The sequence below is a fragment of the Pelodiscus sinensis genome, chromosome 1 (genome assembly GCF_049634645.1).
Source record: "Pelodiscus sinensis isolate JC-2024 chromosome 1, ASM4963464v1, whole genome shotgun sequence".
NCBI lineage: Eukaryota > Metazoa > Chordata > Testudines > Trionychidae > Pelodiscus > Pelodiscus sinensis.
Genome location: NC_134711.1, coordinates 96,586,214 through 96,599,490, shown reverse-complemented (window position 1 = coordinate 96,599,490; position 13,277 = coordinate 96,586,214). Strand labels below are relative to the sequence as shown.

At 43.9% G+C, this 13,277-nt stretch overlaps 1 protein-coding gene across 2 annotated transcripts in view; it reads left to right on the top strand.

The window, feature by feature from the left end:
* The window catches only part of RIC8B (RIC8 guanine nucleotide exchange factor B), a 58,409-nt gene that overhangs the window by 23,792 nt on the left and 21,340 nt on the right, over nucleotides 1-13,277 (top strand). For both annotated transcript variants that reach the window (XM_075938421.1, XM_075938417.1), the window contains 2 exons: nucleotides 1,214-1,822; nucleotides 4,338-4,432. In XM_075938421.1, the coding sequence (XP_075794536.1) occupies nucleotides 1,214-1,822; nucleotides 4,338-4,432 (704 nt within the window). The remainder of the gene's footprint in view (nucleotides 1-1,213; nucleotides 1,823-4,337; nucleotides 4,433-13,277) is intronic.

Genomic DNA, 13,277 nt, shown 5'->3' with positions numbered 1-13,277 from the left:
AAAAGCTAGGGTGGTATAGGATACACTGAAGTTTTTATTGCCTCTTACTTGGGAAGAGTCTCATAACTAGACTTGTGACTCGGCTAACCATGAGTGATGTTATCCTGAATTTGTGCAATAAAAACTTTATGAAGCCCTGACCTATCATGCAGTCTCTTCTATCCTGTCTTTCCTCATTTGTCATCTGAAGAGGTAGGTTGTGCCCACGAAAGATCATGATACTATACATATTTTTGGTTAGTCTAAGGTGCTACAGGACTTTTTTGGGGGGTTGTTTTTTTGTTTTTAAGTTACAGACTAACATGGCTACCCCTCTGAGACTTCCCCCATCTTGATTGATTGTCGTAAATCTGAATAAACCTAAACTCTGTGTTTAGAATCTTTCCTGTAACTGAAATATTTTTCTGACCTTCAAATTCTTAGATCACTTGTATTTTTCTAAGCGGCAATGCACATTTAGTGGCCTGTAATGTAAGTATATCATTCTACCCTTTGATCATGATGCCCTTGATCAGAGTGGTCTGAGACTGTTTTGCAGGCATTATTGAGGCTCTTAGCTAGACTGCATATTCATCACCTTAAATTACAAAGTCTACCTTTCATTGTGTCTTGTCTTGCTAGTTTTCATATGCTCTCTTTTGTTTGTTAGTCTACAGACCATAAATACCAGTTGAATTTACCTCAACTTTGACTCTCACTGGGTCATTAAATCTCAAATCAGGGAGCTATATACATGCATATGAAGAACTACTTAGTAGGAGAGATGTACTATATTCCAAATATTTAAGACTACTTAAAACAGTGTCATCTTCTCCTCCCTCACCCCCTGCTCCTCCACTAAAAATGTCATGTAAAGGACCCTCTCTCTCTACAGAAAAGTAACCAGCAACTTGCTGGGACAATAGGATTTATGTATAGAACCTTGATACTGGTGAAACTGGCCATTTGCCTGTGACTAGAAGATGTGCTGTCATCTCTATCTGTGTCCATTTATTTTGGTTGTATGTAGAAGAAAAATCTATAATATTCTCTGAATGCTTTTGTTGCAGTTTGTATTTTGAAAAACTAATGACCTACATAAAATGAGACCAAAATCAAGTTCCTTGAAGAAAATGGCTGAAGTTTTATTATTTGATTGACAATAGTAAAAGACTTTACACTCAAAATCACGATTAACATTTTTGTTGTTTTGTTTTTTTGTATGTGTGCACAGAAACTGTGTGAAGGAATCTTAAACATCCTTGAAAAAGACCTAAAAACTTCATGTCAAGTTGCCTGTCTTGAAGCCCTTCGGATTCTCTCCAGAGATAAGAAGGTTTTAGTGCCTGTGACAACTAAGGAAAACATGCAGATCCTGATGAAGCTGGCAAAGCTGGACATGACAGAAGATTCTTTGGAGGATGTGTCCAATTTCCCTGTTATAGTGGAAGCTTTGAAATGCCTTTGTAACATAGTTTTTAATAGTGCCCTTGCACAGAAGCTCAGTTTGGAACTGAACCTTGCAGCTATGCTTTGCAATCTACTGAGAAAATGCAAAGACCAACACCTTGTCGATGACATTAAATGTTTTGATTTGCGCCTTCTCTTCCTCCTGTCACTTCTGCACACAGATATTAGGTCACAGTTGCATCATGAGCTACAAGGGTTGCAGGTTTTGACTCAAGCTTTGGAAAGTTCTTTTAGCATAAGATGGACAGACAAGTACAAAGCTGCTGAAGAACATGTTGGATGTCCTTTATCGCTGCAAGAAACAGATTGTGCCATTGAGGCACTCAAAGCTCTCTTTAATGTGACACTTGACAGTTGGAATGTCCACAGTGAGGTAAGGTCTGAACTGAAATTCTTTAATTTGGGCTTATTTTTGTCTGCAAGAACATAACCACCACATAGTTACATTGGAAAAGCAGTTACTCAGACATCAGAGCTGGGTGTTCCCTTATTTAGGACAGTTTCAGTTGTTGGAATATCTTTAGAAACACAGAAGTTTCATCTCAGAACTTTACCTTTGGACAAACCAAAGAAGCCTGTCTGAACTGAAAAACGGTTTGTGCTAAGGGAGCATAATAAGGAAAAGGGAAATCCTGTTGTATTGGGTCACTCTATTTTATATCGTACAAGTGTTTAGATCTCTTCCAAGCTTAGGGATTTTATTTTGTGCTTCAAGATAAAGCTTTTATGGTAACTTATTTGCCAAAGGTTTCCAAAGCCAAATAGTACTTGAGTAAAAGCTGTTTTCTCTAGTTCTAAACTGTAGTTCTAAACTGTAACATTCCCCAAAGGATCCTTGTGAAGCAGAGTTCTGTTTCATTCTTTGTAATGATCTGGAAAACAATACACTAATTAAGTGTGCTGGAGACGCAGCATTAGATGTTACCATCAGGCAGGATGGAAAAATATAAAGATCTGAAGAGTTTATTCCCATGAGCAGGAAATGAGATTCAATTTGGAAAAATTCCTATCCGAAATAGCAATTTTCAATGTCAAGAGAATTTCAAAGTAGCAGTTGGAAAATACAGTTAATATTGAGTGGTGACTCTGAGGTTGCGGTAGTGGTCCAACATTTGTTACAGTAGTACCTACGGCCCAATGAAAATTGGTCTCCATTGTGTTGTACAATACTTGAAACCTTCAGTACCAATAGAAACTAACAGTCAAAGAAAATATCTGTTATCTGTCCCCTTCTCTGTGTGTACAACTAAACGATCACGTTGCTTATTGACACACTTCTTAATTTATAGACTTTGTTGCTGCTGTTTGGGCCTCTTTTTGGAGGGATGAGTGGGGGAAGGTCATCTTAAAAAATAGGCCAGCAGTAGGGTTGAGCAACAATGAGAAGAATGGACATGTTAAATAAAGGAGAGGAAAAGGATCAAAGGGAAAAGAGAAGGAAAGAATTTTGAGTGCAGGAGGAATTGAGACATGCTTAAAAATACTGAAGGAAGGAAATGAGTGGTAGGAGTTTGGTTGTAATTTGGGCCTTGCTTGTATTCCTCTGCCTATGGGGCCTGATCTGCTGTGCATGTTTAGTGCTTGCCTCCCAGATTGCCCCTTCTAGATGATATTTTACATGAAACAGCGGGGAAGAGGACCTTCAACATCATAACTTTTAGCCCATTGGTCTAAATATAAGAGACCATGGGTTCAAGTTCCCCTTCCACCTGAAGAGACTAAGTATTCAGCAAGGATTTGCCACTTCTCAGGTGAATGCACTAACCAGTGGGAGCCCACATCAGATGATCCCTCTATTTCACCTGCTGAATCTGTTCCACTGTCTATAATTAGTCACTGGATCCTGGATCTCACACTTCCCAGTCGGTTTCAAACTATCATTCTCTTGCTAGCCCAATATTCTTTCACTCTTTATGTGCAATACAACAATTTCAGCATCAGAGATTGAGGGAGCCTCACATCAGAATATTTCCCTATCTGGTTAATAAAGGAGTTGAATCGTGGATGAGGGATATTCTCCTACTCCCCTGTGCAGATTCTAGCAAAAATGGCGCATGTTCCTGTGCCAAGAGAAAGTTGGCAGCAGAGAGCGAAGCAAAGGGAGATGCCTCCCCTCCCATTCTCCTCCGGCATATCAGACAGAGTTGGTCTACACTACAGCTGTAAGTCAACCTAAGCTATGCTACATGAATTGGATAACTCAAGTTGACTTACAGCACTGTCTACACTGTATGTCAATAGAAGATGCTTTCCCGCCAACTTACCTTACTCTTCTCAGGGACCTGAAGCACAGGAGTCTACCAGAGAGTGCTCTGCCATTGATTTAGCAGGTCTTCACCAGACCTGCTAAATTTACACCATTGCATCTATTGCAGTAGTGCTGATCTAGACGTAAGTATAGATATGCCCTGAAAGGCCAAACTCCATAAGAGGGCAGGGCTTACAACTAATTCTCTGCATGATATTTCCCAAGGGGAAACATTACAATGTACTGGCTTTTGAGAGTCCTATTCTGAGGCACCTGTCTATCTCCACTCATTGTATAGGGAGTCTAGGTTTAGAGCTAAGGCTTTGGGAGCCCTGTCTTTTTTTTTTTTTTTTTTTTTTTTGTTGTGGGAGGGAAGGGGGGGGGGGTTGGGTTTTTTAAGGTGCATAAAGTTTGTATCAATCCCAAATCTCCTAGAGCAAATAATGGGAATAGATTCACCTAAAATTAGACTCTACCAAGTATTCAGATTGGACTCTGAAAGAGCAATCTTCTATTGGTAGGAAATGGAAAATACTTTAAAACTAGATTATATGATCTAATATTTCTATTATTCTAGTGACCTGAAACCCTCATTTACAATCGTCAAAATGAAAAATCTTCATAATTTATATTTATATAGAATGAATCTCATCAATTTCGTTATATGGCTGCCATCCTTCGCCACTGCTTATTAACCATGGGCCCTACTGAAGACAAAACAGAAGAATTGCACAGGTTGGTTGATTTAACAGAAACAATATATGTTTGAGGGTTAACTTTTTAGTTAGAGCAGTGGTTCTCAATTGCACAAATGTTCCGGGGGTACATGAACCTATCTGCTTATTTTGCCTGATTTTATGATAGGCTACATAAAAAGCAATAGAAAAGTTGGTACAAACTAAAATGTCATAGTTGTTTATACTGTTCTATATATGAGATGCTGAAATGTAAATAAATAAATAAATATTCCAATTGTTAATTATATGGTAAATAAGAAAGTACACATGGTTTTCAGTAACTGTGTTCTGTGATGCTTCTGTATTTTTTGTGTTAATTTTGTAAGTAAGCACTTAAAGGTGAAACTTCAGGGAGAGAGGGAGGTATGCTAGACAAATGAGACTCCTGAAAGGAGGACGGTAGTCTGGAAAGGTTGAGAGCCACTGAGAGTGAGTGAGTGGCCATTGTCCCCTCAACCCCCTCCCTCCCCCCCCCCCCCAATCCCTAAACTGTATAATCTTAAGTAAGACTGAAATGTAAATATGTACTTGTGGAAATATTGATAATTATTTACAGGAATTCTAGCTATAGCACTCCTGGAAGTTATCTTTAACTGTCCTCACAAATCAGTTAGAAATATTGTCTAACTTTTACAAAATTGATCCACTAGTTTGGAACTGTTTAGCTGATGATCTAGGTCACCATTAGCCCAGCATTTCTGCACTGGTATTCTAAAGATGCTAGTGCTATTTTACATATGTAAAAGTCTAACTTGTCAGAGGGTGAATCAATTACAATAAATTCATGCTCTTGGATCTGTGCTCCTGCATATGGCTGGGTTTGTAATGGTTAAAATTCTAAATTGCCTTCTCAGCTTAAGGCACCTATGCACTGTCCTATTACTTATGTATAAATGCCATTAAACTGCCTTAGTTATCAGGTCATCTTCCTGAAGAGTCTGCAGCTGCCTTGAATCTTGCTTTTGACTCCATAAGGAATTTTATAAAATGGTTTGTTTTTTCACCAAGTTCCCTTGAATTGTTGACTGCAAGTTAAGCACAAAAAAAATCAAGTTATTTTGGTAAGAGTCTCACTTCTGTGCAGTTAGAATTTCTAGCTTTTTATTTGGGGTATTTTATATTGGTCTTCCTCCATGTAATAGGCATCTACAGACACATGAGCCCAAGCAGCTACAAATACTGCCTCCAAGTTGTCTGACAGGCAACACTAGTGTTGCCTATTTCAACTTGAAAAAGCCATAATTCTAGCTACAAAAATCTTCTGGAGACATTGCTTTAACTTAACAGTTCTTAGAAGAATGCTATAGGTTCCACCACCTTAAAGCTATCACTAAGTTTGAAAGCTACCAAAAGCCACGGGATCAGTGGAAATCTAGATCCTGCATCAGAGCCACACCTCAGTCAGTGCAGATTAGTCTGGGATTATTCAAGACACCTCTGCAATGAATGCCTAAGTACCATGTTGTTAAAGATAGTGTTGAATGTGCACTAACGGGTAGTAGTCTTCCTTTGACTTTTGTTCTCACCTTCCTCTTAAGTGTAAGTGTGCGTGTGAGTGAGCGAGAATGAATTAGTGGATTGTTTTTGGGAGATGCTACTACTGGAGGCAAGTCTCAGGGGGCAGCCATGTTGGTATGTAGCTGTAAAAACAACAAGCAGTCCTATGGCACCTTGGAGACAAACACATTTATTAGGTCATACTATTGGAGAGAGATATTTGAAGAGATGTCTTTGCATTAAGACTAGTGCTTTGTTAGGGGTAGCTTGTGTCTGATCTCGTCTGGTAAAACTAGAAACCCTGTTTTTGGAATGCTCTGTTTCCTGCACACAAGAGTCTAGGACCAATCTACCTGTATCCCCTCTCAGCATAGCCATCTGGGACTGTTGCTGTCTTGCTTTGTTGTAAATGGATAGGTACAATGTGATGTACTTTAGTCCCAGCCTGTTAGTCTGGATCTATGATGCACTTAACTTAAAATTGAATCTGAAATAGACACTCAGCCATGAGTGAGCAGAGAATTAGTGAGATTTGTTCACATCTGCCTTTGTCGGTTTTAATGCATGCTGTTGGCTAGATCTGGTACATGGCTTAGGGGAGTATAGGCCACTACAGCAGGGCAGGAGCTCCTCCGCTTTCCAAGCTCCTCCGCTTTCCAGGTTCTGTGCCCTGATCACCTCCTGGACCGAGAATGTGGCTGCAGTAGCTTATCCCCATCTCTCTGGGGAAAACAGCCTTCTACTGCTTCCAGTTAATGTAGTTAATCCTGTAGCTCAAGCAATAGTAGGTTGTGCTGTAGTACTGAACTGTTCAAATCCTACTGATTATGCATGATGTGAAGAGGGGTGATTTGTTTATAGCTGTATATAACAGCATTTGTCTTTAAAAACAAACAAGCAAACAAAAAAACCCACAACCTAACAAGTTTCATACAAAATGTTAGAACATTATTTAGATTACAAAGTCAGGCACTAGAAAATCTGGAAATAGCCCCCTTAAGACTGCCCTGCAGCACCTCAGTTCTGTCCCATTGTACATACGCATTGTGGTAGTCTTTAATTATAGCAGGGATGGGGTACCTAAGGCCCAAGGGCTACAGGTGGTCCCCGGCTTGCCTGGATCTGGCTCTTAGGGCTCAGGGCTCTTCCATTCCTCCCCTGTATTATGGAGCCCATGCTGGCACTCCAGCTCTTGCTATCCCCTGCCAGATTGATTCCGCCCCCCCCCCCCCCCCGTGGATCAGCAGTCCCCAAATTATAAAGTTACATGCTGCCTTTTTCCCCCCACCCAATAGGATCTCATTTAGTATACAGACTGGAAGCCAAGGGGGCAAAATTAAGACTTCATAAGCAACCATGAATGTGGTATTTCCTAACTTAAATGTTTATGTAATAACTTAGTGCATATGAATAAGGCAGTTTTGAAGTTGGGGTAGCTTTAGGCCTGGGGGATTTACCTCATAAGCCTCAAGGGGGGGTTGAATGCCACATTGATCCCCTATAGGTATAGCTGTAAGTAAACACAAATGTTACTTTCCAAATCTGTTTCAGTTAATTCTGTATTTTTACTCCTCTAACTTCTGGTAGTACTGTTCAGCCATAAAAAGAATGAACTGGATTATTTTCAGGTTTGTTTCAGCAACAGAACTCCACTACAATTGACTAAAGTTATAGAATCTTTATTGCTGGACATGAGGCACAAAACAGACAGAACGGAGCTTGCCTTTCAGAATCCAGATTTCGGATGGCTTCCGCAGAGCTGACAGTTCCAAAAAGTATCTCTTCCCTTGAAAACTGGGCAAACTTTGTGCAGCCTTTTTGAAGCACAAACTTTATCACTCTTCACCGTATAAACCACACTTTCAGCTAACTCCCACTTTTAGAAAGTGTGTGGTTTTTTTTTTAAAGGATGTATAAATCCCACATTTGGAGACTTAGGTACCTATTATAGGTGTGTAAGATTCAAACTTTAATACCTAAGGAGCCCTTGTATGAAACTTTGGGCTCAAAATAAACTTGAGGATTTATTTTATACTGACACCAAATGCTGAATGCATGCCCTGAACTATGGCTTGGTTAGCTTCCTCATCATGAGTGCTAATCAGTTTGACTTCAGTAATTGCAAGTTTTTCCATAGGAAATACCTTAACTAGCTTAGCGGGGGAAAAAAATACAGATACTATTAATGTGATTGTCATGTCTTAACACTTGAATATGAGCCACTTAATGCACCAAATAGTAGAGCAAGTGCCATTTTTGCCCTCTTAACAAGGTTTTAATCAAGGCATTCAGCTGTGCTAAACAGTCCTGGCTTTTGAATTTGCATATCAGGAGGGGGCTGGGAGTATGAGTGGGTGGACGTCATGTCCCAGTGATTAATGATCTCTAGGAAGTAGAAAGGGGCGAGTAATATACGCAGTATTTCTACCCCCTGGAGTAGGAATGCAAACGCTATTGTGCAGATCTGTGCAGTCACTGAGTTCCTGGTAGCTAGAGAATTCATACACTCCTCTACCACAAATAAAACTGTCAGTGAAGTGACAAAGATCAGAAAGCTGGGCTTCATTTATTGAAAAGAATAGCTTAGGCACAGTGATCCAGAAAATTAATTTTGTAGGTGTTTGGGAACTCAGTTGTTTAATAAGAAACGAGTAAAAAGGGTTGTTTCTTTGAAAAGGCTGAAGCCACCAAATATTTGTTGAATAGAATTGTTTTATTACTGTATGAATTGTCAAACTGGATACTTTTAGATTGTATTCCTTTCCTTTAAAACATCAAGCAAAGACAGTTGAAATTTGTTGATAGTTGTTTTAGAGAGCTAATACTGTGGGTAAAAGGACACTGCATCTACTGTGGCTGCAACAAAATTAGTTTCTAGTGTAAATTCACCCCAATATTCTCTGATTATTTGAAAGTCTTAGACTAGGTCTGGGAACCTTTTTTGGGCCAGAGGCCATTGACCCAGAGAGAAATCAGTCGGAGGTTGCACACAAGTGAAGTGCAAAAAAACCCTCACGGGCTTGGCCCCTGGCTGAGGAGGATGAAGACACTCCTCACCTCCTCTCACACCAGAGTTTAGGGGCGCCCAGCCTAGTAGATTGTATGCTCCAATGCTGGGCGGGGGGGAGGCCTTGAGCCTTGGGGACTAGATCCAAGCAAGCCAGGGTCACATTCAAGCCCCCAGGCCTGAGGTACCCTATCCCTGTATTAAATTAATTTTGCATTAGAACCAAATTGCAAGATATGGGGGGTGGGGGGAAGGAGCGGCAGTAACGCCTAGCTAGACTTTTTTTTTAAATGCAACTTCAAATAGAAAGACTTCTGAAAACTTTGAGGAGTCTGAGACTAAGATCAGTCACTACTTGCTCATTACAAATATTATTCTTGAAAAGCCTATATGGGTGCATCTACACTACCAAAAAAAAATCCTTGGCAGTGAGTCTCAGCCCAGACTCTGGCTTGTGGTACAACACTACAAATATTCAGGTAGACATTCCTGCTCAAGCTCTTAAACTCATTCTTTTCCTATGTGTCAGAGCCTGAGCTCCAGCCTGAGCTCCAGCCTGAGCTCCAGCCTGAGCAGCAACTTCTGCAGCTATTATCTCAAGCACTTCAGTGGGAGCTCAGGATGTTAAATGGGTCTTACCGAGCTAATTGTATAGTTGATACAATTTGTGTCAACTAAACAATTGGTCGATAGGACTGCTCTGGAGTGCCACAGTGGAGGGAGCTCTGGGAGCCACCCACACTGTAGCTTGGGCTCTTAATACATTGAAAATACAGAGGCGCAATGTCTGCGTGAGCCAGGATTGCTCAGTTCTGGCTCATGCTGACAAAGGCTGCTTGGCAACAGCTCCCCTATCTCCCCTTTTCCCCCTCCTGCCTCTGATAGAGGCAGCAGGGACTGCTGGCGGCACCCCAGAGATGGTGCTGGTGGGAACCAGCTTTTTAAGATGGCTCCCTCGGCACCAGCTCTTCTTCTCCTCCCGCCCCCCCCCCCCCCTTGCTGCCATGTTCCCACTGCAGTGCTTCAGCCGGCTTCAGTCCCCACTCATTCTGTTTCCCCACTGTGCCTCTGCTTCCCATGCCCCCAGCACAGATGGTGATGCGGGGGAGGGATTGGCCTTTAAGCTGGCTCTGCACCCCCAGGCAGTAAAGGGAAGGAAAGCAACTAGTCGAGTCACTACGAGATTATTGGATAAGCATAAGCTTATCAGATAGTGACTAGTCAACTACATCCCTAGAGGGAACCTGTTGAGTCCAAGTCTGGGTCTACAGACTTGGACTCACTACGATGGTTGTGGTGTTTGGGTACGTCTATACTGCAAAGATGCCATTTCAGAGTCTATATTGGGTGAGCAACAGGCAGCCAGCAAGCCAGATTAATCCCGCCAAGCCACTGCACCCAGCCCACAGCCACCTCACCGGAACCCTTAGGCAGAGAGCTGCTTTCTGTTCTGGACTGCTGGGGAAGAAGGGGAGAGAGACTTTGCATACTGCTCGCAGCCCCCAGCAAAAATCTCTCAGCTTTCATTGGCCAGTTTCTGGCCAATAAGGGCTGAGAAATTTTGCTGAGGCCAGGGTCAGCATGTGAAGCCTCCCTCCCTCCACCTCTTTATGCCCAGAGCAGACTCCATGTGGAGCAGCCAGCTGACTCAGATATCAGCAGAGAGCCTGTCTCTGGTTCCTACAGGGCTGCTGGCTGGGAGCTGCTTAGGTAAGTGCCTCCCAACCAAAGCCTGCCTCTGGCACCCTAGCCTTTTTCCCCCAACTACCTGCCCCAGGCCACCACCAAAACTCTCTGTACCCCTTCTCAGGTCACAACTCCCTCCAAGACCCTGCACCTCCTTCGACATCCTTCCCCCCCCCCGCCCCGCCAGAACTGTCTCCTGCACCCCGTTTCTCCTGCTCCAGGTCACCACACAAACCCTCTGCACCCCCTTCATTCATGTCACTACTCCCTCCCAGACCCTGCACCCCCTGCTAGAGCCCCTCCCCCAGGCTAAAATCCTCTCTGGCACCCTTACACACTCCTGGACCTGGCACCCCAAGCCCCTGCCTCAGATCACAGCCCCCTTCTTCCCCTAAACTCCCTTTCAGACCCCACACACTTTCTTGCATCCCAGTTCCCTACCCCAAGCTCCCTTCTTTACCCAGCGACCATCCCTGACCCCCTTAATAGAAGTGTGGCCCTTAATGACTTTCCAAAATCTTGGCGTGGGCCCCCATTAACAATTATTGTTCATCCTGGTCTATATGGACAACCTGAAATGTGTTCTACAGTATTCTTCTTCGAGTGATTGCTCATGTCCATCCACATAGGTGTGTGCACGCTGCACGCACACGTTGGAATATTTTTCCTTAGCAGTACCCATCAGGCCAGCAGGGGAGCTCCCTGGAGTGGTGGTGATATATCAGCTAATATATACCCCTGCTGGCCCTAGACCCACTAGGTCCTTCTTACTGCTCGCGACAGTTGTTGGAAGGTGTCTTGCTCTTGCTCTGCAAGCGCCTCTTAAAAGTTCATCTTAGTTGTTTGTTTAATCATCAAAGTTTTCGAGGTTCATGTTTCTTTATCTAGCAGTTGATAGTTAAGTGCAGTACTTTGCACACTGTTTTAGGCACAGGGCTTGTTTTGTGTCCCTGGTGCATTTGGCGGAGCATGTCCAGGCTACAAGGCTTCAAGCCCTGCAAGAAGTGCCAGAAGCCTATGCCCTGTGGTGACCCCAACAGAGCCTGCCTCAGTGCCTCGGCGAAGCTCATCTGTCTGAGGCCTGTAAGATCTGTAAAGGCATCAAGCTGCGCCCTAAATGAGAGAGGGAACTGTATGTGCCTGCTGGATCTCATGGCTGCCTGCACTTATGCGATCCAGCATGCTGGACTCCGCATGCATCCAGCTGGCACAGGCTCACAACCCATCCCTTAAACTCTTGGGACAGAGTGGTGATTGTTCCCTCTGAAATCCTCCACTCTCTGGATTGGTGGACCCAGGAGGGGGTGGGTGGTCTGCGCCTGAGTACCATTCTCTAGGCCCCTCATGACCCTTTGGTTGGTGATGGACGTGTCCGACATGGGTTGGGGAGCTCACCTCGGTGACATGAGGACACACAGTATGTGGTTACGGGAAGACCTCTCCCTCCACATCAGTGTCAAGCTTTTCTCCCCAGGCTCAGGGGAGGGACAGGTCTGATTCTATTCGACAACACCTTGGTGATCTCATACATAAACAGGCAGGATGGGCCCTAACCCGTTCCCCTCCTCTGTATCAGGAAGCCCTCTAGCTCTGGGATCTGTGCATCAGGGAGGGTAGCCACCTAATTGCCACCAACTTTCTGGGGTCTCGAACACTCTGGCAGACGAGTTGAGCGGGTCTTTCTCTGGATGTGAATAGTCTCTCAGAGGAGATGTAGCCTTCCAAATTTTCCACAGGTGGGGGTTCCCTCTCCTGGACCTATTTGTGACCCACCAGAACAGGAAGCACCCCAGGTTCTGTTCCTTCATGGCTCTGGGTTGAGGGTCTCCAGGAGATGCACTCATCACCTCTAGCTCCAGGGGCTGCTTTACACGTTCCCACCCTTCCCATTGGTACACAAAGTGCTCCTACGGGTGCAGGAGTTCAGGGCATCTCTGATACTCATTGCACCAGCGTGGCCCAGGCAGCACTGGTTCACCATCCCTTTTGAGCCTTTCCTGTGAAAGGCTGATAGCCCTCCTATTGGACCCGGATGTGATAACACAGGACTTTGGCAGGCTTCACCACCCGAACCTGTGGTCCCTGCACTTAATGACCTGGAAGCTGCATGTCTGACAGCAGCGGAACTGCAATGCTCAGAGTGGCTGCAGAAAGACCAGTTGGGAAGTAGGAAGGCCCTCTACTAGGGCCACCTATCTAGCTAAGGGGAAACACTTCTCCATTTGGGCCACCCACAGAGGGGTTTTACCAAAGGGTGCTCAGGTCCCACTGGTTCTGGACTACCTTCTGGACCTTAGGGTTCAGGGGCCACCCTTCTCATTGATGTTTAAGTTGCACTTAGCAGCCATTTTAGCCTTCCAACTGGGCTGGTTCCTGAAGGACTTGGATAGGCTCTACCCACATGTGCATCAACCTGTACCTCAGTTGAACCTCAATCTGGTCCTGACCAAACTCATGGGGGGCCCCCCTTTGAGCCCCTAGTGATGTTCATTACTGCACCTTTTCTGAAAGGTATCTTCCCTGGTGGCTTTCACATCAAAGTGGTGTCTCATTTTCATGTCTCCCAAGACCTTTTCCTCCCAGTATTTTACCCTAAGTCCCATGCTTCGGGCAAAGAAAAATAGCTTCACACGCTAGATGTCAGGAGAGCTTT